Below are 25545 nucleotides of genomic sequence, written 5' to 3' on the forward strand. Positions count from 1 at the left end.
GGGATCTCATTTCTGGGCAATTCTAGTAAAGGTCTTAAGAGAGCTTTTCATTGTTGGATATAGCCTTTTAACCCCCCCCCCTTTTTTTAAATTGCTACTATAAATCCTTGCATTACTACTTAGTTCTCATTACTTAATGGTGGTTTTAAATATACATGTGAGATGTATGTAAAATGTAAATACATCTTGTGTAAATGTATACAAGTATACATTTGTTTGTTTTATTTTTCTTGTTCTAGTTCTGTGTCCTACATAGGGCACCATCACTTCAGGAGCAGTTTTGTCTTTCGTGGACTACAAGCTAGATTTCCTGTAGCATTATTTTGAAAGCTGGCTACCATTACCTTCCTGCTATTGGAAACTCAGCACACTTGAACTTGGGTTTGTGATTCAGTATTAACAGATCATGCCTTCACTAATTCTTTTTATTATGAACCAAGAAAAATACGGCACTATTTTGAATTCTACAGATGGTTTTTTGTTAACTACTAACAATTATGAACTCTTCTCCAACTTTTATAGAGTAAGGGGGAGTAATATTAATCATGCATGTGCAGTTATAGTTTTCATTAACTGACTATATGCCCATTTGAGTTATGGCTTCCTAGATCTAAACTACATTGAAGAACGGAATTAATGCATTGAGAGATTTTTAATATAGCTATCCTTAAGTGATGGCAAAAACCAACACTGATTTTTATAAGAGAATTGTAGTATAAATATCACCTACCAGTATTGTCCAGAGACTGAAACTTACCAGATTCGCTGTTTTCAGAAGAAGCAAAACCAGAATGTGTTATCTTAGCTTAATACTTGTGAACATTGAAACTGTTGGCGATGCCTGGTTTTAGAAGTTGCTGTGTGTTTTACCACTGTTCAAATTTTAACCATTACGTTGCCATTTACTTTCAGAACCTTGTACTGTTTAACTTTAGACGTTTGTGTTTTGTTCCATGTGTCTGTGAAGAAGTGTCCTTTCCTTTATGGTGCTTAAGAAACTCAATGCTGCAGCATCGCCCATTTCCCATCACTGTTATATTGTATTCATGCCCGTGTGTTTTCCTAAAGTATTAATTCTAGACACAGCTACTCATGGGTACATCACTAGTCATGAACCCATTGCTAGTTCTAATCAAATCAATGCCATTTAATAAACGTTGGGAAAAAAAGGTGATGTATGCTTGAGACCTTTATTTTTAATGACTTTTCTTCTCTTGCAGTGCTAGATTCTTCCCCTTACTATTCCACACACTGTCCATCACTAGAGGGTGTGAGCTGGTGAAACCCCGATTAGCCTCCTGATGGTAAGGAGGGGAGAGGGACTTCTCCAGGTCGCATTGAGCTACTGTGCAAGGACAGAAATCCTGCTCTTTCCCAGGTCTGTGAGACACACACAACAGCTATGGTAGCTTCCTCCCTTAGATAACATGAGTGGAGTAAGAGTCTGTATCGCTGCGTGTGACCCTTTCGTATGGTCACAAGAAGCTATATAGACTGACAACCTGAAAACAAAAGGACAATTTGTCTTTCTAATTCCAGATGTGGAATCTTTTTGAAAATTACATTGTGGGATTTAAGAGTCAAAGTGTTTATTTGCTGCCAAAAACTAAATTGCAAGCAAACCCCTACAGCTTTGTTTTTTGAAAACAAAACAAACTGTAGAACTACAGTGCACTGCAAGTGCCATAGATCTATTTTATTCTTCAGGAAATTATATTTGTTTTTCTTTTACAAGAGCACAACAGGAACCAAAGTAAAAGAGTAATAGATACAGCACTCAGGATAAATCATATCTTTAAAATAATAATAAAAAAATTTACACCTTGTCCTATATCCTGTTAGTATTTTCATAATATGGCCATGATTGAAAAAAACAAAAAGCAAGCATTTACAATTTTTTTTTTTGCTAAAGACTTTTTTATGCCAGGAATGGATTAATTGTCAACAAAATTTTATAATAATCAGGCTGATGTAAATCTATTTTGGTAACATCATATCATTAACAAATTTATTTTGGAAATAGATAAAAATATTGCCCCTTGATAATAAATCTTTTTTTTTTCTTTGATGCAAACAGCTAGAACACCTTTTTCTTTTTTTTTTTTTTTGACATTCTAAGACAAAGAAAATGGTTAATCTTCAGATTAATAAATTAGGTCATTATTATAATAAATTAATTTTTTTTAAAGTTCAGCAACCTCTGTCCAAGTATTTACAACAATACTTGAAAGTTCCTTTACAAAACAGAACACATTTTCTTTTCACATTAAGCATACTGGGTATCTGTGTCTTTCACAACAAGCATTTTTAAAAGAAAAAAAAAAAATCAATGCACAAATGGGTAATTAGTATAAAAGTGCTAAGAGCTGTTTGAAAAGTTAACACTATAGTATACAGTCAGTTATATTTGAGGCAAACTACAACAAACTTCCAGCTTATTATGGACAATATTCCAGTAGTTGTTTCAAACAGTTGTTTGAAAAAAAAAAAAAACCAAAACAAAACAAAAAAAACCCAGGAGCTGATTAGTGATACAGATAAATTGTCATCAGTGTCTCTGGCCAGTGAGCGAATTGAAAACCAACTGAAAGCAAACCCAAATGAGGAAGAAGATTTAACAAAGGAATACCTTCTCCATAGCAGGGCTGGTGCTGACTGCTCAAGGTATGTGAGTACATGTATACTCTCTCACACACATCTTTCTTTCCAATGAAACTGTAGATAAAATGAGATTTTGGGTTACTCAAAAATTTGTAAGTGGTCAAAAGCACTGATATGAAATGCCTGTTTCTTTGTTCTGGTTAAAATCTCATAAAAATACATTCAACAGGAAAACATAAATTGTATGTGTATAAATATATATGTATATATATATTATATACACACGCACACAAATACTTTTTTTTTTGAAGCATAAGATAGTTACATAAATATTCCTATAATTGCTAAAGTTTAAAGAGGCATATTTTTTTTTGAGCTTCAACAAAGGTGCTTGAATAATATACAATTAAAATGAAGTAGTTTCTATTTTGTAGAATCAGTATATAATAAGGAAAAAAAAGATCCCCAAACAGTCTTTTTTAAAAAAGGTTTCATCTTAAGCTAGAGCTTCAACAAAAACTATGAACAACCAACGATATAACAGAACAAAGCAACAACAAACAATGAAGCATCGCCCCTGGAAATACCTGGTATCCTTCACCCTCTCCCTCCTTCCTGCCACGCTGTAGTCAGAAAAGCTCCAGTGCTCACATCAAGAAATGACTAGGTCCTTCCTGTTCATTGGCTGACTCTGCTAGGAACTGGCTGATTGGCTTGGAAAAAAACGAAAGCAGCAAAAAGTATATAACTGTATATATCCTTAATAACCCGCTTTAGAGAAACGTTGCGCTCACATTTCTCTTGCCTCCTCACCGCCTACTGCAGCTGTGACTGTATAGCAAAGAAACTTGTGGCTTTAGACCTGGGATGGCTATCGAAAGGTTCGGATGCGCTCATCTGGTAGTTCTAAGGTGGTTGTGGCAGCTGGATCGCAAGGCCTTTTTGTTTGTTTGTTTCCTGCTCGTTCAGGCCTGAGCTTTGCCGCAACCAGTGCAGTCTTCAGAACAACAGGAAAAAATACCCTCTGCGCCACTGAACTGCTTTTATTTTACTGGATTTCTCCCCGAGCCAAGCTGACCAATTTGTCTTCCCAACACCACCCTCCCAACCCATTTCCCCCAACCAAACTCACTGTCCCCACCCCCAAATATCTCTACAGCTATATTACAAGCAAACATGTCTTAGCAACTTTACACACTTTGGTTCTAAGAAAACACTTGGTCAGTTATCTTGAGGAAAAGTGGGAATGCTTGGTTCTGCACACTGCCGTAGAGGAGAGCCCGTCCCAGTCAGTTCTAAGCGCTGTACATCAAGTCACAATCCAATACAATCCACTAAGCAAGTGCACACATTCTACTTGACTTAAGAGCAGATTTAGTCGCTGTCTGTCTTCTAAAACCTCGTCTGACTTGCCTTTCTTCACACCGTTTGGTAGAAATTGTCTGCCTGTAGGTGGTTCTGTTTTTGCATGCTGTAGAAGCCACTGAATCTTGCATCTGGTTCAGCAATTCTCAGCATTCTCTGGGCACTGTCCCCTTGGACTCGCGTTCCTTTCTTGCAGTCCACAGATACCAGCTGATTATTTAAGGAAGAAGGCTGTTTAGTGAGAAGAGGAGAAACCACAAAGAATTAGCTGCTTTATATATCCCAAATTAACAGAAATTTAGTGCCTAAGTCAGGTGGGAGAAGAGCTTCCCAGTACACGGATGGGCAGACCAGGTGGAGTTTACATTCTGTTCTAGTACCAACTACAGTTTTATGAGGGATGCTGACAAACTGTTTAAAGATGAACTGTCAATAGATTATGTCAAAGGAGTGGATGAAGGAACTGAGGGGGGTAAAAAAAAAGACTGGTAAAGTGAGTGACATAATTATTTTCAAATCCTTGAAGTGCAGACTAGTGCTTAAAAAGGCCTGAAGAATGAGTAGAAGTTACCAGATACGCAGATTTTAAGATAAGCAGACAATTTTGAATCACTCAGGCTGTGTAACAGCATTACAAGTTGGGGCCAGCCCGCCTGTATCTAGTCCTTCCACACACTATGAGTGGGTCCCTTTCTCAGCTTTGCAGTGGGGGCTGTGTCTTGCTCGGTCCTTGCCTGTATCCTGCGCCAGCGTGGGCCCTGCCCCTAGGCCGTGCCCAGTGCATACTTGTCGAAAGGAAATCAGAGGCAAGACAACCATCTGCCAGAATGTTATAGGCAAGGGTTATCTAGATGGTAAATTGGATGAAAACAATTATGTAGGCTGTTTTCAATTCTTAAGGTTGTATGATTGATTTTCTTACCAAAAAAAAAAAAAAAAAAGAAAAAAAACTAAATGCAAAAGATAGAAATTTGGGTTGGAAAGAATCACGATTGATTTCCCTTAATGAAAATGAATTTTCTTGCCTTTGAAAAATAGGCAGATTCGACTACAAATACATACTCTCTCCCTCAGTATGAAATCTGCCTCTCTTTGTACCTCGTCTACTATTACTTTACACAATCTCTTCATCTTTTTCCACCTTTCCCCTCTTTTTGCCTCGGACACGTCTCCCCGTCCTTTGGACTTTTGTACATGCTCATAATTGTCCAGCTGTCTTCATGCCTCTCCTGGGTATCACCACCCTGCCCTTAGAATTTCTTTTCTCTCCCAATTCTAAGTTGACAGATCACTGAGAAACACCAGGTGACCAACTTTTCATTTCTCATATAAGTGACGATTTAGGAATCAATCCAGAGATACTTGTTTGTTTGAAAACTTTAAAGTAAATCCAGGAAACGGGGTCTGAAAAGTTAGGATTCATGAACCAGCGGATGACAGGTAATTCATCCAGCGATTGATCCAGCCCTGCGCAAATACTAGACATCTGACCGATTGCTACAGCTTGGTGTGTACTTGAGGCTCTGAAGAGCAAAGTAAAAATTGTACTGGCTAATATAAAATATATCAAACAATTTAAGGAAATAATAAGCATGCAAGCTTTCCTAGTTTGATCGGTCAAGAGACTGACATTTTTTCAGGACAATACCTTAGTTGGTGTTCGATACCAGCAAAGCAGAGGTATCCACTGTTTCTTCTGATTGATGAACAGGAATGCTATTATAATGGAGAGGACTATTATGATGGGAACCACAACAGAGGCAATGGAGTCCAATGAAGAATCTTCACCTGGGTGCCGTCTGTTAGTATCTCCATAATCTACCTGGAGGTGACCCACATCTAGGAAAAGAAACATTACAAGCATTTATTACCTAACACCAGAATTACACTGCAAATAGAGATCAACAATTTGGTTTTATTGCTTTACAGTACTTTAAGGCTAAAATACGATTTAAGTCTAATGTGGATCCAAAAAGAGGACAGAGCTCTTAGGGACGGATGTGAAAAAGGAAAGATGAGGGTTAATAATTGGGTAGGATGATGCTGGTTTGCGCTCGTCAAGAAAATAAGAAATTCTTAGGAAGACTTTAAAAAGTGACTAAAATTAGACTAGAAAAAAATGTTTGATTAATATTAACCTCTACTGGCTTTTAATATTTTAAAGCAGAAACATTAGCTTAGCTCCCGGCTTAGCAGCAAATAGGAGACTAATAGCTAAGACTGATTACCAGTGTAATAATAAAAACTAAGCCAGAATGAATGAAAAGCTTGGTCTTTTGGTTGATATTCTGATTTACTGAGCTCTAAACTTTTCATAAACTTGCTGAAAATTCACTAGGCCTATTCGATCCTTTTCCTGCCTTAGTTATTAATATTCTGCACAGGGGACAACATTTAACTTTGCTCTTATGAATGAAGGTCTTTCTGCTCCTTGTAATCATCATTCTTGAATGAAGACTGCAGCTAGAGTTAACAAGGTTAAATATATACCAAGCAGGAACGCTCCCTGGAAGTTTCCCTTTATTTTGTTTCAAATAAACCACTGCAGTCAGGTTGTCTAAATGCATCAAAGAGCAGGTTAGTGAAAGATGCGGGACACATACAATCAAAAAGAGTTGCTCCTAAATTGTTTTGGAAACTCAGCTCTCCCAGTTGCACAGCTTTGTGATATTCAGACTGTCTACCGTTTAAGAGAATCAGATTTTTATGAATGTGCTGCTTTGTGTATGTGGGGCAATGGGAAGAAGAGAACCTTCCTAGTCATTTTAGCCAATGTAGATGGTAATATTTATAGGAAGGGTGAAAAAAGAGGAACATATTTATCAGCATCAAGAAAAATGCCAAAGGTAAAAATAACATTTTATCGAGGAATTCAGGCTTTACGTACACAATGAGTAAAGGAATGAATTTTTGCCTTACCACATTACAAATGATATTGGAAATGGTTTTAGGGAACGTATGCCATACAAGAAGTTTGCTGAAAAGGAAAATCTTGGTGAAAGGAAAATGAAGCTTCAACTAAGGTCTGTTCAACTGAGGTCTATTGACAAAAATTCAGTCATTAAGTTCTGTTTTAATGCTAAAAGTGGGGCATAATAATTTAGCTTTGAGTGTCCTAGCAGCCAAAGGAAAAAGAGAAGTAAAGTATCAATAAGATTCATAATGTCTTTAAGATTAAAGCCAATCTGTTGCTTAGGAGAAGCATACATTTTCTTGCTACTGATGAGGCAATTTCCCTTCAGGGTCATTATAACACAGATACTATGTAATGCATAAGTCTTCAACAAATCACAATAAATAAGGTGGTTCTTATGACCAAAGCCCACCATCTAGAACAGTGTGTGGCATAGAGTAATCACAAATATTTATGGATTGAATGAATGTAAACATAATGCTAAAGCACCATTCAGTCAGAGGAATTATACAAGGAGCCAAAACACTGGGCCAGGAATTTGGCTCTCAGGTCATTTGGCTTGATCTAAGCATAACACTATGAATCGCTAGAGTAACAGACCATTAATCTCTCAAGCAATGGATACTGTTTCTTCCAAAGGAAATATTACAAAAATTACATAGCAGTGATGTTGAAAGTGTCCTTGGAGTAGCGAGGAGGCAGTACTGAGTCATGGCGAAGAGCAAGATTACACTATTAGGCTGGTGCAAAAGTAACTGTGGTTTTTGCAATTTTACCTTTTAAACCACAATTACTTTTACACCAACCTAACATTCTGATCAAGAAGTCTACTTTTGTAGAGAAGGCAATATGGACAGGAACTCCCTTGCTTTACCACCTAACTACCAAGAGATGGAATAACATCTCTATTATATGCAACTGAAAGGACAGAGCAAGAAAAATAAAGCATGGAATAAGCCTGGAGAGGGGAAAAATCAACATGTAATAAATCGAAGTCTTGTGGAGTAAAATCTACCCAGACGTAGAGGGTAACCTAATGCATAAATGCTTAGTACAGAATCCAGAGGAACAGTGAATAATTTATTACTACTCTGCTTATAAAGTTTATTCACACACATAAATATCCGTGATGGCTTAGAAAGTCTACTAAGGACAAAGAACATTTCGTTCTATTATCACTAAGTCTCTGAACGTGTGTGTGGGGCCAGAGGAGGCGTTTTACCCAGTTGTCTGCAGACTTACTTTATCATTCTGGGTTGTGAAATATGTTACAGCCAAGCCCGTCTTCTCTAGAATACTTATTTGAACTTAGTTGGATATGCCATTTAAAAGTTATCCAAAGGAAGTTTTAAAAATTAAAAAAAGAAAAAGTAGACCCTCCATAAGACTAGACAGATTTCAGTTGACTTTGGCACTTACCTCTGGGGAGATGGATAATGTCATTTTCACTAGGTGTGGGCCACATGGGAACTTCTGGGTCAATCTCTCCACGATGATTTGTCTTCTCAATGGGTATATTGGTTGGTTCCGGGACATACATTTCTGAAAAAAGGGAATATTTTTCATGCGAGATGAGGGAGAGTCTACCTATTGCTGGCTTGGTTTCCACAATCCAAATGGAGGGTACATTTAGTTCAACACAATACGTCCTGGGACGTGCAAGATCCAGCTTTTGCATTTATATCACTAATGTGAGAGCATCACTAGCTTTGCAGGAGTGGAACACGTATCTTATTACCACTTAAAAGGGGGAAAAAAGACTTTCTTGTCCACTGGGGTCAGGTACTCTGCTTTTTCATGTCAAATGGTGATGGCTCTATAATTTTGTGCAAGCATGAGACTGACTGAAATGGAAGGATTTCTTTTACTTTCTATCAGCTAAATATTAGACTTGAATAACTATTGCTCTTTAATCTATGAGTGTTGAATCATTTACATGTCGCAGGAAGTGAAAAGGTTAAAGCGTCTTCCACTATGCATTTCTTAGCCATTTCCCCTTCAGTCTCTTCCCCTAAATAGGAATGGGGTATGTACAGACCTCATGAGGTGCTGCCTGATGCAAGTCTTAAGTGTCTGCTATGTTACCATTGGAACCATGTGGATTGGAAATTGATCTTCAGTAAATATATTTTCAATCATATAGACACTTTGATCAACAAGACACTACAACATGAAACAAAGCTGTCTTCTGAGAAGAATAATATTCTCTACCCCACATATCAGGTTTTTTTTGTTTGTTTGTTTGTTTGTTTTTTTTAAGTCAAGTTCTAAAAGTAACCAATGCAAATGTTTAAAGCTTACCTTGGCTCCTACAAATATATTTGTATATCCTTACTTTATCTGGCTAACAACTAGCCCAACTTTTTAAAGAAATAATTCTTAAAAACCTCTATTTTCTTAAAAACCTCTATTTTGGCCAGATACTGTTAAGGTGAATTTGAGAGAAGGGAAACGAGGTAGAGAAGAGAGTATCTGCTGAGCTTCCACTGTGAGTTAACTAAGTACCTGTCAGGGCCATAGAGTCAGAGAGGTTAAATAACCGCCCAAGGTTATGCATCCAGGAACTGCAGAGCTGGGATTCCAGGCCCAGGTCTTCCCACTGTCCCCAAAAATAAAGTCACATGGGCCTTAGTACCTCAGTTTTCTGCTTCCTTACTAAAAATATAAGGCCTCAGACATGGCAGGAACTAGATGGTCTTATAATTCCGATGAGTCCCTGAAAACTACATATAGAGTTACAGTGAGAATTTACTGAAAAATGTTATCATTTACAGAAGCAAGGCCCTGCGTACAAAGCAGTGAGTCGCAGACTTTTCTCAGGTGTGAACCTGATTCACCCAGAGAGCTTATAAAATGTGCTGATTCTCACAGGTCCTCATTTGGTAGGTCTGGACTGGGTGGTTCTCGGGTGGGTGTTTCGGGAGATGGTGTTTAGCTCACCTACTGTAAAACCCTTAGATGTGGTTTCCTGGAGGAATTTGGGAAGAAAACTATCTTGACACTTCAGTGAGATCTTTAAATACCACAGCACCCCTGAGCCCTTCCCCTGCCTGGTCCAATGAGCAGCGCTGAACCTTCCTATTGTATCAGGGCAAACCTGCCACTGGCTTCTGAGGCCTCAGTAGCAAAGGCTAACATAAGATCTATTCCACCAAACCGGTGACATCAACAGCTAACGCGCAAAAACCTCTGCAGAGGCTCTCAGAGCTTGGATCAATTCAGTTTCTCTTCAGGGTTTTTCCTGGGTGAGAACAGTGGAGAACAGCTTTGAAATTCTTCTGCCTCCTTCCTGCATGTGAGTAGGTTTCAAGTGAACGCCCGCAAACAACAGAGACTCAACTGTGTGAGTTCTCTTCCCACAGGTGCTTAGAAAGGCTCTGCTTGGCAACAGCAGAGAAAGTTAGAAAGAGCTGCCTAGGATGGAAGGAGATGTCTTCTTGAGTGGTGAATTACCTCACCATTGTTCAACAAGTATTTCCTGAGTTCTTCCTATGTGGCAGACACTGGTCTAAGTTTTGGGGACATAGCCATGATCAAGACCAATCCCGCCCTCACTAGCCTCTCTTCCTGACAGTGACGTCTCATCATTCAGCAGCTTCTGGCCTGTCCTGTGCATCAGTCTGCTCCACTAAACTTAGTTCAGCTCTGATTAAAACACACCCACACCTCCTTTTTTTTCAAATCACAAAATACTTAAAGTTCTAGTTCCATGTCCTCAAATCGAAAGGGAAATGACCCTCTCCCCTTAATTTGAATTTAAGGAGGAGGCTGCTTCGGAGCGGTTTAGCCAAAAAAGGATCTCCTTGTCCAAGAAAAACTGCTTGGAGAAACAGAAAGAAGTGTGGGTGCTACTGTGTTTCCATGACGGGACCCAGGCCTTCCATGGCCAAAGGCTGTATTCAACCCCAACTGGAACCTAGACCCCTTCTGCGATTTACTGTACAAGAGCTGGTGGTATTAGATGGCGGGGCCAGAGAAGTGACAAAACTACATCCGGCCAGGCCACACGGATCACAGGTACATGCTCACAGTTAAGAATTACTCCTGTGGTCAGATTTGATCTGAACTTCTGAGAAACCCAAGACAACTTCCTTTACATTCAGAGGCACCTGGTCAGCTGTAAGAGCCACCTTCCTCAAAATGTCCTTTTCAGGAATGCTGAGGCTCACAAGCTGTGGGCACCCCTTTTTTTGGAGACAGAACCTGAAATCTACTTAGGGCCAGGACTCGAAGTTCTTCTGCTAACTAGCTGCATAATGCACGCAACTTTTCTGAGCCTCGGTTTCTTCTGTAAAATGGGACAAGCACTAGCTAGTCACAGGTTGTGTACTCATATCTGAAGACGGCAGGGGGGAAAGTGCTTTGTAAAGGGTGAGGCTCTTCAGAATGGTAGTTGATATGTCCAGAGGACAAAGCGAGCTAGCATGAGCTATCCAGATGAGAAATGGAACCCGGCAACTTCAGTAAGGAGCCTTGACTGAGATCACAGTGCACCAATGAGAGAACAGGACAGGAATCCAGCCTTCCTGGCTGGCGACCCTTAAACATAAAGTGGCAGCAGCACGACTGATGGCACGATATGCTGAGAGACAAGGTGGAGAAATGATTCATTAATAATATCAGACGCAGAAAGAAGAGTGACAGAAATTAAATTTCAATCTAACAGTAAATCCTAACGGAGCAGTGCCTGGAGAAATCTCCAATAATGAACAAGGATGTCCGCACACTCTATCAAATTCACAAAGCAAGGAGAGAGAATCTTTACCTCTATTCCTACCACCACCACCACCACCATCACCTGGATTAGGTTCCTTATTGTCACACACCTGGGATGTCTGCAATGCGACTTCCAGTGGCCTGGCCTCTGGTCTCTCCAGGGTCTTTGGGTAGACCCTGTTGGTCTTCCCAAAGCACCTTTGTGATCATGTCATTCATCTGCTCAAAAATGAGCCTCCTCACTCCCAAAAGAAGGGCTCAGTTTACACTCTTCATTTGACAGTTAAGGCCCTAAAAATCTTGGCCAAAGCTATCTGTTTTGTCTTAGCTCCTGAGTTCCTGCTACTAGAATGCTCGTTTCCAGGGGCATTTGGCCTTGACCTTTCCACCTCAGGGTCTTTGGTCAGATTACCCTCTTAACTCCAATAAGGAGAGCCCACTTGTCCTTCAGGGTCTAGCTCAGGTCCTTCTGTAAAAGCCTCCAAAGGCCATGCTACGTCACGGGAAAATCATAATTGTGAACTGAGCACTCACGGTCTGTAGCAGGGCTGTACAACCCCTGTCTCTAATTCACGGGTCTGTTTCTCTCTCGGAACCACTCTAATTCCACTCTGCCTCCACCACTGTAGGGAAGGGGCTCTTGTCAAGATGATCAGAAAAATGCGAACCACCCCTAGTCAGTTCCCACTTCTCACCTGACCGGACCTAACGGTACTCCTCCCACCCTCTTCCATTTGGTTTCCAGGTCAGTTTCCTCCTGTGTCGCAGGGGCTCCCTCTCCATTTCCTTTCTAGTCCCTCCTCACGTGTCCAGTCCCCCAAAGCTTGGAGGGTCTCTGGGCTCAGTGCTGGGCTCTCTTTTCTTCTCTTTCAACACTCACTCCTTGGGTGGTCTCATCCAGGCTCAAGGTTAAAAAAACCACCTATAGCTGACAACTTGCAAATTTATAGATTGATTTCCAATCTCTCTTCTGAACTTCCGACTGGACATTTACTGTCTATTCATGATCTCCACTTAGATGTCTAGTGGTGATTGCAAACTAAAAATGTCCCAAACCACGTGATTTTTTACCCCTGAGCTGCAACTCCATGGTTTAGTCTAAAAACATTCTAGTTTTCCTTGGCTTCTCTCTTCTCTCACGCCCCACATCTAATTCAAATCCCATTGTTTCTACTCTTACAACATAATCAGAATCCGACCACTTCTTCCCCACCTCACAGCTCCTACTCTGGTCCAAGCCATCATCCTCTTTCACCTGGATGATTAGGAAGCCTCCAAATTGGTCACTCGGCTTCCACTCTTGCCTTCCACACCCAGCTGCACTCACCCAGCACCGAGAAATCCCGGTAAAAGGGAAGTCACATCGCGTCACTCCTCTGCTCTAAAGCCTCCAAAGTGTCCACCTCACTCTATCAAACCCTACAATCACCCACGCGACTGCGTGTTTTGGCCCACGGCTACCTCTCTGCTTTCCTCCCGTTACCCTCCCTGCTCTCTGGTCCCATCCACACAGGCTCCCTGCTTTTTCTTGAACGTGCAACAGCATGTTCCCGCCCAGGGCTTTTGCCCTGCCTCTGCCAGGAGCTTCTGCCTCTTCCCCACGATTCCTGGGATTCTTCTGGGTCTCTTTATAAATGTCATCTTAGCAGTGAGGCGTTCCCTTATCATCGTGTAGAAAACAAAACCACCGGTCCCCAGCTCCCTAACCCCGGCCTCACTGTGTTTTCTCCGCAGCCCTTCTCCTTGTCTTGTGTGCTACTTACTGCTTACTTATTTGCTGCCCCCCTCTCTCTGCTAAGCTCCGTGTGGATGGGGACTGGGGACTTGGACTCACTGCCGTCTCCCTAGTGCCTAGAACAGTGCTTGTGCATCGTAGGCACTAAATGAATCTTGGTTGAATAAATAAGGTCAAATCTCACCATTTATACCACTAAAACCATATTACTATGAAATTTGGTATGAAACTTGTTGACACATAGGTGACATGCACTAGATTCAACAGCTCCAATGAGAAATCACCTATTTTCCCTCATTCTTCTCATTGAAAACACTTCAGGATTTCATTTTGCCCCATGTGCCCCCTGAGTGACAAATACCACATAAGTGAACCTCTCACACTCAATCAACACCTCAAAGAAGGTCAATGAGAACTAAATGAGGAAATCCAACTGAAGGCTCTGAAAAGGGGGGCTAGCCTCTGGACCTGGCAGAATATCCCATCCGTTTTAGGAGATATTCTTTAGAAGTACGCAGTTAGGGCCAGTCTGTGCAGCACCTAAACAAAAGGCGGACGTGTGCAGAGCTCAGTGACACTCTGGGTTTAATGGCGGTCCCGTTTGACAATGCGCAGTATAGGTGCACTTCTCAGTCAGCGTGATTCATAGCTCACTAGACGACGGGCAAGATTCTCTAATACGCGGCAGGAAAACACAAGAATCGAGCTGGAGATGGAGAAGCTCCCGACTCACTCAGGACCTCAACTGGCTCTTTGAGTGAGCCCTCTGCTCTCCTCAGTCTATGTGGTCTGCACTGCCTGTGAGGTCTGCAGGGCTGTAGATCTGGGAACCTGCCCAGAGGCTGTCCTGCCGAGGGTCAGGTCCTGCATCACTGGGACCAGGGCAGAGGATGAAGGAGCTGCTTTGGCAGGAGACACCGACATGGAACCTAGAAGGCCTGGGAAGAATTTGGGAAGCTGCAGGGGACGCAGGTTTGAAACTAGGAGGTGGATTACTGAGTGGACATGAAGGGTGGGAGGGATGTGGGGAAAGACACAGGCGTGGGTTTCCACAGCAGCAAACTGGAGTTGTGCTCTGCGGTTATGCTCTCCATGGAAGAGATGAAAAGTTCAGCAAAGGGCCTGACAAAAGGCTGCATCGGATGGTGTGGATATTGCCGGAATTGATGAACTGAAAAAAGACCGAACCAGACTGTATGCTTTAGAATTAGATTTTGGTTCTGATATATGTATTCACTTTGCAATGGCTATTAGATGCATTTACTACTATGTCTGATCTTGGACCTTTTCCACTAGGCTAGTCCAACACTGCACTAAAACTGTAATATTCAGATAGGGCAGGTGTCATTGACAGGTCGGTTATAACCATCAGGTGTATGACCACTCAAGTTTAGAGGATGCAAGTCAGAGGAACCAGAGCATTGAACCCAAATCAGGCCCTCACCTGGGGGGCGAGTCTCTCCAGGTACCTCCCATGTCTTTGTACACGGAGACTTCAGGGGGCGCCCAACGCACTGCTTGGGCCACATGAACTAAGGCTCTGAGTCTGCTCTAGTTTCATCTTAACTCAGCATTACAGCTCGCGAAATGGCAGGACGGTGGCTGACATACCTGGACACATTGGGCAGCAACTTCCTTCCACATTGATGGGCTCGACGCAGGGCAGAGGGGGGCAGCTGACAGTCGAGCAGAGGGTCTGGCCCTGTAGGCAGTAGCAGTGTGTGCAGCTGTCGATGTCCCAGCGCTCCTCGTCGGCATAGGCTTTCCCACTAAAGTGGCATACCACCTTCTTTGGAATTGTGTCTTCTAGGGAAAAGAACAGCACACAGTGGAGTTGCGTGACGTGACATAAAGGGAAACCGCTTCGTACAATCACACTATGCTTTAGATTTCCAGAATTTGGTGAAACTTTTGTTTCCCCAGTCCCTTATTACCATTTTCCTCTGTTCCGGAGAAGCTTCAGAACTCTCATCTTGTGGCCTGAACCTGTTCAAGGGCCACTGAGGCTATACAGGGCAGTAACTATTGCAACCAGCTGGGCATGATACCCACTGGGTAAGTGTCATTAGACTGTCATCACAAAACACCCAAGTTCAATCATTGTTATGGCTGTTGAACATACCACGTGGAAAAACTAAAACTAAAATACAAATTGGTAGAGACATGTTCAAGTTTGGTTCTACGTGGAAATAGATTTAAAAAATAATAATAAAAAAAAATGTCCAGCTCAGTATGTTTACAGAGACAGTTCAAGAAATTCCTTTCAGGGGGCTGGCCCAGTGGCTCAGGCGGTTAGAGCTCCATGCTCCTAACTCTGAAGGCTGCCAGTTCGATTCCCACATGGGCCAGTGGGCTCTCAACTACAAGGTTGCCAGTTCGATTCCTCGACTCCCTGAAGGGATGGTGGGCTCCGCCCCCTGCAACTAAGATTGAACACGGCACCTTGAGCTGAGCTGCCGCTGAGCTCCTGGATGGCTCAGTTGGTTGGAGCACGGGCTCTCAACCACAAGGTTGCTGGTTTCAACTCCCGCAAGGGATGGTGGGCTGCGCCCCCTGCAATCAGCAATGGCAACTGGACCTGGAGCTGAGCTGCGCCCTCCACAACTAGACTGAAAGGACAACTTGACTTGGAAAAAAGGCCTGGAAGTACACACTGTTCCCCAATAAAGTCCTGTTCCCCTTCCCCAGTAAAATCTTTAAAAAAAAAAAAAAGAAGTTCTTCAATCTTGTTTTTGTAAATGATTCAGAGAAATAGTAAGGAATGATAATGGCATGTCATGGGGAACAAGTAGGGGTCCTGGGCTATCCTAGAGGGGGAATTAGCATTGAGATAACCTTTTCCTTCATTTTCCAGTGATGGTGGATAGATTTTCCTCTCATCAACAAAGACATTTCTGCTTTAAAAACCACTTCATTTCATTTCAATCCATTTGTATCAGTAAACTATGGTTTTGAGAACAATGTATTTTAAGAGCTTTATGCACACGAAATCACAGCTTACAAATAGTCAGCTCTTCTTTTTTCTCCATTTTCCCTTGCTATTCTCATTTCCTCCTTCACTTGATTGTTCCTTTCTCTTAGTGCCTTCTCCTTGTTTACCTAAACTAACTTACCAGTGGTCCTATTTTCTCTCAAACTCATGAACGATGGCTCAGAGTGAGGCCCAAGTGACCAGCAAAGCAGAGATGGGGCAAATTGATGCAGAAATGTGGGGGGCACAGCACTTCCTTGTCACTGGACAGGCCAATAACTGGATGATTCCTAATCCGGGGACATTTTATGCTCAGATTCTAAAGGCAGCTCCACTCACGGGTCACCAGAAAATGGAAAACTATAAGGAAATCTGGCAGCCAAATTCCTTAGGAATGGAGTGGTGGCTTTGAATAACAGGTGACAGATTTAGAGTCCTTCCTGTAGTGGAAGGAAGGGGCTATATCAGCTTTGTTTTTAAGAAGTGAACCCTAGACTATGACAATATGGAAGACTACAAGAGGTAAGGAAGAGGGGGATACTGTGCAAGGGGATGTGATGCGGGCCTAGACTATGGCAGCGGTGACGAAGAAAGAAAGGCAAGGCTACATTTGAGAGATACTTCTGAGAAACGGCCATCAGGGTATGGATAGTGAGGAAAAGGAAGGCATGAAGGAAGACCCTGTTTCTTGCAATGGGAGGCTAGGCAGAGATAATTTCAATATATGAGTCATTTTCCTGCTTTAAGAAATAAACAGTTGGTGAGCTTGTCATGGACCTGGTCAGGCCATATCAATCCATTGCAGAGATCCCAGTGGATCAGAGCTGCAGTGGTTGACCCTCAAACTCTTAAGCCTATCTGCACACAGGTCTTTTACCTCCGTGGTTAAATTTATTCTCAGGTTTTTTTTTTTTTTTGGATACAATTGTAAATGGGATTGTTTTCTTAATTTCTCCGATAGTTCATTACTGGTGTATAAAAATACAACTGATTTCTGAATATTACCTTTGTGTCCTGCTACTTTACTGAATTCATTTATCAGTTCTAATAGTTGTTTGGTAGAATCTTTAGGGTTTTCTATACAGTATCATGTCACTTGCAAATAATGACAGTTTTACTTCTTCCTTTCCACTTTGGATGCCTTTTATTTCTGTTTCTTGTCTGACTGCTGTGGCTAGGACTTCCAATATTATGTTGAATAAAAGTGGTGAAAGGAGACATACTTGTCTTGTTCCCCATCTTAAGGAAAATGCTTTCAGCTTTTCACTGTTGAGCAGGAGCTGGGGGTTTGTCGTATACAGCCTTTATTATGTTGAGATACGTTCCCTCTATTTCCACAATGCTGAGTTTTTACCTTAAAACTGGATTTTGTCACACGCTTTTTCTGAATCTATTGATATGAGCATATGATTTTATCCATCATTTTATGTGGTGCTTCACGTTAATTGATTTCCTGATATTGAATCAACCTTGCATCCCAGGAATAAAACCCACTCAATCTTTTTAATGTATCGCTGAATTCGGTTTGCTAGTATTTCATTGAGGATTTTTACATCCATGTTCATCAGAGATACTGGCCTATAATTTTCTTTTTTTTTATAGTGTCTGTTTGGTTTTGGAATCAGGGTAATGGTGGCCTAGTAAAATAAGCTTAGGAGTCTTCCCTACTCTTGAATTTTTTGGAATAGTTTGAGAAGGATAGGTGTTAATTCTTTGAATGTTTGGTAAAATTCACCTGGGAAGCCATCTGGTCTGGGACTTTTGTTTGTTAGAGTTCTGTGATTATTGATTCGGTTTCGTTAGTAATAATAGGTCTGCTCAGATTTTATGTTTCTTCTTGATTCCATCTTGGAAAGATTGTATGTTTCTAGGAATTTGCCTATTTCTTCCAGGTTGTCCGATTTGTCGGTGTATAATTATTTGTAATATTTTCTTATAATCCTTTATATTTCTGTAGCATCAGTTGTTACTTCTTGTTCATTTCTGATTTTATCTACGTGGGTCTTCTCTTTTGTTCTTGATGAGTCTGGTTAAAGGCTTATCGATTTTGTTTATTTTTTCAAAGAACCAGCTCTTGGTTTCACTGATCTTTTGAATTGCTGTTTTTAGACTCTTTTGTTTATTTCCACTCTGACCTTTATTATTTCCTTCCTTCTACGCACTTTGGACTTTTTTTGTGTGTGTTCTTTTTCTAGTTCCTTTTGGTGTAAGGTTAGATTGTTTGAGATTTTTCTTTTTCTTTTTTTTTATATCCTGTTTCCACTGCAACTGCTAAACACCTGTCTGGTGATATCCCTCCACTGATAGAGGCAAAGAGGCTAATCAATTTATTATAGCATCAAATCCAGAATCTTCGACAGACAGGGTAGCAAAAATTAATGTCTCAACCACTCCCTATTTTTCACAGTCAGGCTCCAATTTTTCCTTGAGGTCGGATTCTGATGAAGATAACACTGTTGCCCAAGCCCAGTTAGTGAGTGGCAGTCTCAAAACTGAAATAAAGCCTTACAGAGTCCCTGTCCCAGCCTCTGTTGATGATTTTAACCTACCTGAAAATCAACACCAGGTTTCTGACGTTTAGTTCCTTTGATCATAAAGGACACAGGTTCAAGTTCTGCTAACGTGCCTTCCACCACTTCATCCCAGCTTCAACCACAGCCTCTGTAGCCACCCAAATTTTGGTCCACTATTTAGTTTTACTTGAATATTTTCCCTGAATTAAATAATCTCCTTTGTCAACTGTAACCCCATTCAGGTGTCAACTGATGGTCCTGGACGCCAATTCAATGCCAACAGGAATCCCCAATTTGGGGTGCTTGGAAGAAGGAAATTTGATTTCTTGCAAATAGCTCAGTTGTGCTGCAGTAGAGCTATGCAACAGCTCAACAGTGTTACAGATCAATTAGGAGACAGCACAGCTGTGAGGCGGCCCTGGGGTAAGATGGCCCTGCTCTGTTCAGTTCTGCTCTGCTCTGGTCCTGAGAGACAGCTTTGGTGCTCCAGCTCCAGCTGGGGAAACTCAGTCTTCAGTCTCCAGTGGAAAGGGAACGTGTGTGTCGAGAGTGTTCTTATTTCTTGAGGTAGTCCTATACTGCTATGAATTTCCCTCGTAGGATTGCCTTTTGCTGTGTCCCACAGATGTGGGGTCATTGTGTTTTCATTTGTCTCAAGGTAGTTTTTGATTTCTTCCTTGATCTCACTATTGACCCATTCCTTGTTTAGCAGCATGTTATTTAACCTCCATGTGTTTGTGTTTTTTTCAGTTTTTGGGTTTTTTTCCCCCTTATAATTGATTTCTAGTTTCATACCATTGTGGTCAGAGAAGAGGCTTGATATGATTTCAATCTTAAATTTACTGAGACTTGTTTTGTGGCCTAACATGTGGTCTATCTTGGTAAATGTCCCATGCGCACTTGAAAAGAATGTATATTCTGCTGCGTTGGGGTGAAATGCTCTAAAAATATCAATTAAATCCATCAGGTCGAATGTGTCATTTAAGACCGCTGTTTCTGTATTAATTTTCTGTCTGGAACATCTATCCATTGATTATCCATAGGTGTTCTAAGCAGTCACTGTAGAGGGCTATAAACATATTCCAACGACACTGCCCTTGCTTCAACAGCTTTGGAATGTTCCTTTCACCATGGCATCCAGACTCAAGTTTTGAAACATGCAAAGAAGATGGTTACTATTTTATGGGCACTCCTTGGTTTAGATCAGCTTTGGTATTTTGTTTCCTTAGCTCTGGTCTCTATCTTATCCATCAGATTCGGCTTGAAGTGCCTTTTGTTCTCTTTTAGAAACAAAGATCCTGCTAAGGAATGGGGATTTGCTTCTGCAAACACACCCCAAGTATGTGTCAGGAGCACTTGTGCTGTGAGGCTCCTTCAGCAGGACATTTAACTCATGGATGTTCAGACACGTCTTATCTTTTTTGGATTCAAATATAAACAACTGAAAGTAAAGCGATAGAAAAAGATATTTCATGCAAATGGAAATGAAACAAAAGCTGGGGTAGCATACTTGTATCACATATGACTACAATGAAAATATGCAATGTCTTTCAGTGTTTTTTGTGTGTCTTTTTTTCGTTCATTTTCCTCGACTCTGGTTAATAGAAGAGGGGAGGAAAAAATGGCCAGGGCTTGAAATGTTAACTCCTTTCGAGCTGACCTTTTCAACTGTTTAAACTTCCATTTTACTTCTTTTCAAAAGTAGAAAAGAAGCCTTAACAGGCTATTTAAAATCGGACTATGCTTTTACTTCTGAGCTGTTTTACCAGCTATATTATAAAGCTAATTAATAGCTGGTGAAAATCTACGGTCTAGAATTTTGTTGTTTTCTTCCTTTATAAAGATCCAATTCAGGGTTTCAGGAATCACTGATGGAGTAGCTCAGGTCTTGCTCTGAATCTGACCATGAGGAGAGACATACATTAGGCCCTGAAAAGAAAGCACCTTCAGGTCCCACTAACCCCATCAACCTTGCCTTTCCTCCGTAGAAGGATATAAAACTAAAATCCACTTGAACTTACGTTTTCAATTTCTGCCAGGAGACAACTTTCTTGTATAGATACTTTAGGTTCTAAATCTGGTTGTGGTGGTCATGAATGCAGAGTCTTGGCGTGGGAGTAACTTCCTGGGAGGAGGTTAGGCAGCTTTAGAAATTGCATCAGTTCTTTCAAATCTCCAGTGTACTATTTAGAGTCCTGAAAAGTAATTTACTCTGGGCTCCCAGTGGCCAAGAAACTAAATGCGGCTCTTGCTCTCAGAATAAGTCCCACCGCAAAGTAATCCAGCACAGGGGTGTAGTGGGGTGCTTGTTCATTTGACCCATCACTATGGAGATCATCATTCTAAACACAGGATGCAATCGTACCCAAGGTAGATGCCCTCGGGGAGATGCTCCTAGATCCAGACAGTCTCAACAGTCTTGTGTGATGCCAGGTCCAAACAGATATGCCAAATATTTTGAAAAGATGTGCAAACTGCTGGCCTTGCTAATAACATTATACTTCAGTTTGGTTTCTTAGGTTTGAGGGATTTAAAGAAAAACTTCAGTGAAATCCCTTAGGCAGGCGTGAAAAGGTACCAGGTACAACATGATGGGTAACATGAGATTTAGAAAAGGAAGTGGGAAAGGCAGCCAAATCTCCCCAGTGACACAGCTGACTTGGGTGAGTATAGGGGAAGTACTTTTTAAAATTTTAGCTTATAAATGTAACACTGCATCACGGTGCTCCTTTAACTCCCGCAAAGGAATAAAATGTTACTCGTATGTTCTATTTTACTTCCTTTTAACTGACAGACACCGAAATCTCTGGCCTGTGATACCTTCATTTCTGCATCTCAAGTTGGGTGCAGGCTCAGTACAAACTCCACATTTGGACAATAAACAGAAGGTGTGTGCCTCCTGTTCGAGAAACCCGCTTTAATGTTTTTACACAAAGAGGAGACAAACAGAAATCGTGGCAAATAATTTGCAGGTCACTAAGAGGGGCACAGAGACTTGTAAGCATGGGAGATGACGACTGATTTTGAATATGCTGGCTCACCAGACCGTCATAGACTGTAAAAGAATGTGAAACTGTAACTGAATTGAAGTCTTGCTAAAAATGATGCAGGCAGTCTAGACAATTTTAATGAGGCAAAGAGATCTAATACCTAGTAATTCTATCAGCAAATAATTAAAGGTTTTTGACTAAAAATGCAAAAAATGTTTATTGATTTAACTGAAAACTTAAGTACTTTATCTTATAATCTTTAGCTTTTAAGAAATAAAACATCTGCTCTTAACTCATTTTTATAAAAAGAAAAAAATGGAGACAAATGTTGCCATGAAGGCCAACTCCTATCTCTATATAATGTCTTAACTGCTGTGACAGCAGATCTGACCACAATTTTAAGACCTTCCTTGAAAGTCCATTTTTACTTTATTTTATTCTATTTCTTAGGATGGGAGTCTAGGTCTCCTTAGAAAGGCCAAAAGAGCCTTTCAGGTTTCTTCAACATACTGGAAGGAACAGGTGGGAACACGGGGTTCCCAGTTAACAGAGGAATTATAAACTTTCCTGAGTTCCATGAACAGAAATCTCACCAAACTGGTAAACACAGTGACGTGTGGCTGATTTCTGCTGCATGCAAAGAGGTCAGAATTTCTCAGCAATAGAATTTAATCCTTCAATTAAGCGTCTATTATGGGATCATTTTATGCACTGCATGGATAGTTCAAGGAAACATTCCATTTTCTGCTTTAAATGAGGTCTCATTTCTTACAAGGCCTGCAATCCAAGGTGTACGTATTGGTACATGGAGATTATACACGGAAATCCTTTTGAAAATATAATGTAATCTAAAAGGCAGGCAGGAACAATGAAAGATCAAGGTGACCCAAACAAAAAAGGAAAACATAACATGTCCTTTGGGATTTAAAGGACGCTATCGATGTAAAAGTCAGAGGACAGAACCTTGTTAAGACCTTGAGGTGGAAGCCACTGGACTTGCCAGAGTGGACAGTTTCTGCACCTATAGGAGACGGTTCATCCTGTCACAGCCCAAGTGCTGTCAGGTATACTCGGCCAGCCCCACCAGATGGTCTCTGGACTGACTTCAGATCTGATTGCATTTCCTCATGAGAAACGTAATCCTCGTAGAGGGGGTCTCTCCCGAACCATTAGAGGTTCAAAATCAGGGTTGGCCTCCTGGACAGAAATAAGAAGTGACAGGCACACAACTAGATCTCTCTCTGGAAACATCAGCGCCAGCCTGCCTTCTGTGCAACAGACCTCTTTACAATGAGAATGTGGGGCTGGGAGCCCAGATAAAGATGATGCCACTCAGAGGTCCCCCCAAGTGAACTAGAACAACTTGAATTTCTGCTTACACAGCCAGGGGGCCTGAAAAGGATACTGAAGTGAGAAGAGAAAGCTGCTTACGGACGAAGCACGATGAGATGTTTCCTGGGGTGTAGGGCAAGACCTAAACAAACTGAAATCAAACACCGTTTATTTTTGCAGTGATAAGTTTAGACCCATTCCAAAGTTAGTACAGTGAATGACAACCAGGATGCTTTCAGTCTTACACTCTAAACAATACACAGAAAAGCACCCTTCTGGAGGGAAAGCTTCCCTTCCCTTTTGTTTAAATCACCTCAGCAGTAACTGTGACCACCGGGGCTCCAGTGGAGGGGCCACAGGAACCGAGAAATCTGAAGAACATGCAGGAAGCATGCCAGGTCTCTTACCCACGAGAATCTGCCCTGATTACTAATGCCAAGTACTCTGTTTCCAGGAATCACGGCGGAGCATGTACAGTACGCTCACAGACTCCCCAAGTGGGACTAGCCTCCCAAACAAAAAATAAAAGCGCTCCATTCTCTCTCCCGTGGTGACATCCACAGGCATGAATGGACAGCGAATCTCTGAGGTTTGTGGGCAAGGCACTGCCGTACCACGGCCGCACGACAAACCCTCAGGAAGCATGCTGTTCCACCTGGATCACACTGAGGAGAATGAAGTAGTCATGCGCCATTTCAGCTAAGAACGTGCAGGACACGGTACACCACCAGAGCGCTACCTGGAACACCCTCGTCCTTCCACAGCCCGTCACTGGATGCTGTATCCAGGACTTCCTCCTGCAGAAAGACAGGTGCTCTTATCTATTTAAAGAGAATTACCAGAGTCCATTTGATGCATGTTACTCCCATCAGCTGCACTGCACGTCAGAAGAGATGTAACTGTACTGAACCAACAGGCATTTACACTGCGTGTACAGTTCATAGAGTACTTTCATCTGTGTGTTATTAACTTTCACAGTACTTTAGTGAAGTACAGGAATAATATATATATATATATATATATATATATATATATATATATATATATATATATCACCAAGACATGGCAAGAATGTGGCAGAGGTGGGCTCATAACCCTTTGGCTCCAAAGTAAGTTCTCCTTCCAATACACACACGAGTTTTTAATTTTAAGAAAACACACTGGAGAAACAGCTGTGAAAAATCTTCCAATGAAGATGCCAGTATCATAACATTATGTCTTAAAAATGTACAACATGTCATTCCATGGGTTGTATATCTTAGAGATGCTAAATTAAATATTTACTATGTTTGACTCCTGGACTGAGTTAAATACACAATGATCAACAGATGTTCCAAAGAGACACTATTTATATTTATCTCTAGGAAAAGATACCTAAACAAATAAATATAAATCTAAGCAAAAATGAATGCTGTGTAATAGTCTGATTTGATATAAAGTGTAGACATTGCCCCTAATAAGGAGAAATATTATTAATCATTTGCTAGTTGAAGATCACTATAGAGAAGAAATATAATTACACCACCACAATTGAGTGTCAAGCCAGCTTGATTCCAAGTGAAAGTTCCACCTCAAATATTAATATGAGATATATACTTTATATATATATACACACACATATATGTATATGTGTGTATATACATACATATATATGTATATTTTATATATACACACACTCATATGTGTATGTATGTGTGTGTATATATATACATATATACACATATGTGGGTGTGTATGTATATATATACATATATATATAAAATATGTATCGCATAAAAATAGCTAAGCTCTGATTAGGCAGATATGCAACCTGTAAGAAAATAATTTTTTCATATATGATCTATAACAGAACTCATTTTCACAGCTCCTTAAAGATATGAAATACTGAAAAACACTTAAAAGATACTACCGTCTTTCCCCGAAAATAAGACCTAACCGGAAAATAAGCCCTAGCATAATTTTTCAGGATGACAGCCCCTGAACATAAGCCCTAATGCGTCTTTTGGAGCAAAAATTAATATAAGACCCGGTCTTATTTTGGGGGAAATACGGTAGATGATTTGCAGACATGTAATCAAAGTATCTTAACTTTGTTCACATCAAGTTATGAAATAAAAACACGTACATCACACAAAAAACTGACTATCATCTAAAAATAACTAACCTTTGACAAACACTTCTTCAGTGAGAAAGATGCAATGACTCCGGGATTTCCAGCCAACAAATATCTGACCTCAAATATTTTCTACAATAACACATGGTTCCAAATAAATAAATACTTGCCAAATCCTAAGTTTCAAAACAATATTCTTATGCACTGAGTAATATTTCCGACTTGGCCAACACAAGAGTTGCTTCCTTAAGAATAGTCCTGCTCGAATAGAGTGGCTTGATCAGGGGACATACCT

The 25545-nt window shown here is 40.9% G+C and overlaps 2 protein-coding genes across 3 annotated transcripts in view; one reads left to right on the top strand and one right to left on the bottom strand.

The window, feature by feature from the left end:
• Positions 1-2503, top strand: part of FEZ2 (fasciculation and elongation protein zeta 2) — a 40429-nt gene extending 37926 nt beyond the window's left edge. The window contains 1 exon segment of the mRNA XM_033124313.1: positions 240-2503. Within this exon segment, the coding sequence (XP_032980204.1) occupies positions 240-256 (17 nt within the window). The 3' untranslated portion in view covers positions 257-2503.
• Positions 1671-25545, bottom strand: part of CRIM1 (cysteine rich transmembrane BMP regulator 1) — a 182464-nt gene continuing 158589 nt past the window's right edge. For both annotated transcript variants that reach the window (XM_033124311.1, XM_033124312.1), the window contains 4 exons: positions 14943-15137; positions 8300-8422; positions 5615-5805; positions 1671-4197 (listed from right to left, as the gene is read on the bottom strand). In XM_033124311.1, the coding sequence (XP_032980202.1) occupies positions 4021-4197; positions 5615-5805; positions 8300-8422; positions 14943-15137 (686 nt within the window). In that variant the 3' untranslated portion in view covers positions 1671-4020. The remainder of the gene's footprint in view (positions 4198-5614; positions 5806-8299; positions 8423-14942; positions 15138-25545) is intronic.

This window comes from Rhinolophus ferrumequinum, chromosome 13 (genome assembly GCF_004115265.2).
Source record: "Rhinolophus ferrumequinum isolate MPI-CBG mRhiFer1 chromosome 13, mRhiFer1_v1.p, whole genome shotgun sequence".
Lineage (NCBI taxonomy): Eukaryota > Metazoa > Chordata > Mammalia > Chiroptera > Rhinolophidae > Rhinolophus > Rhinolophus ferrumequinum.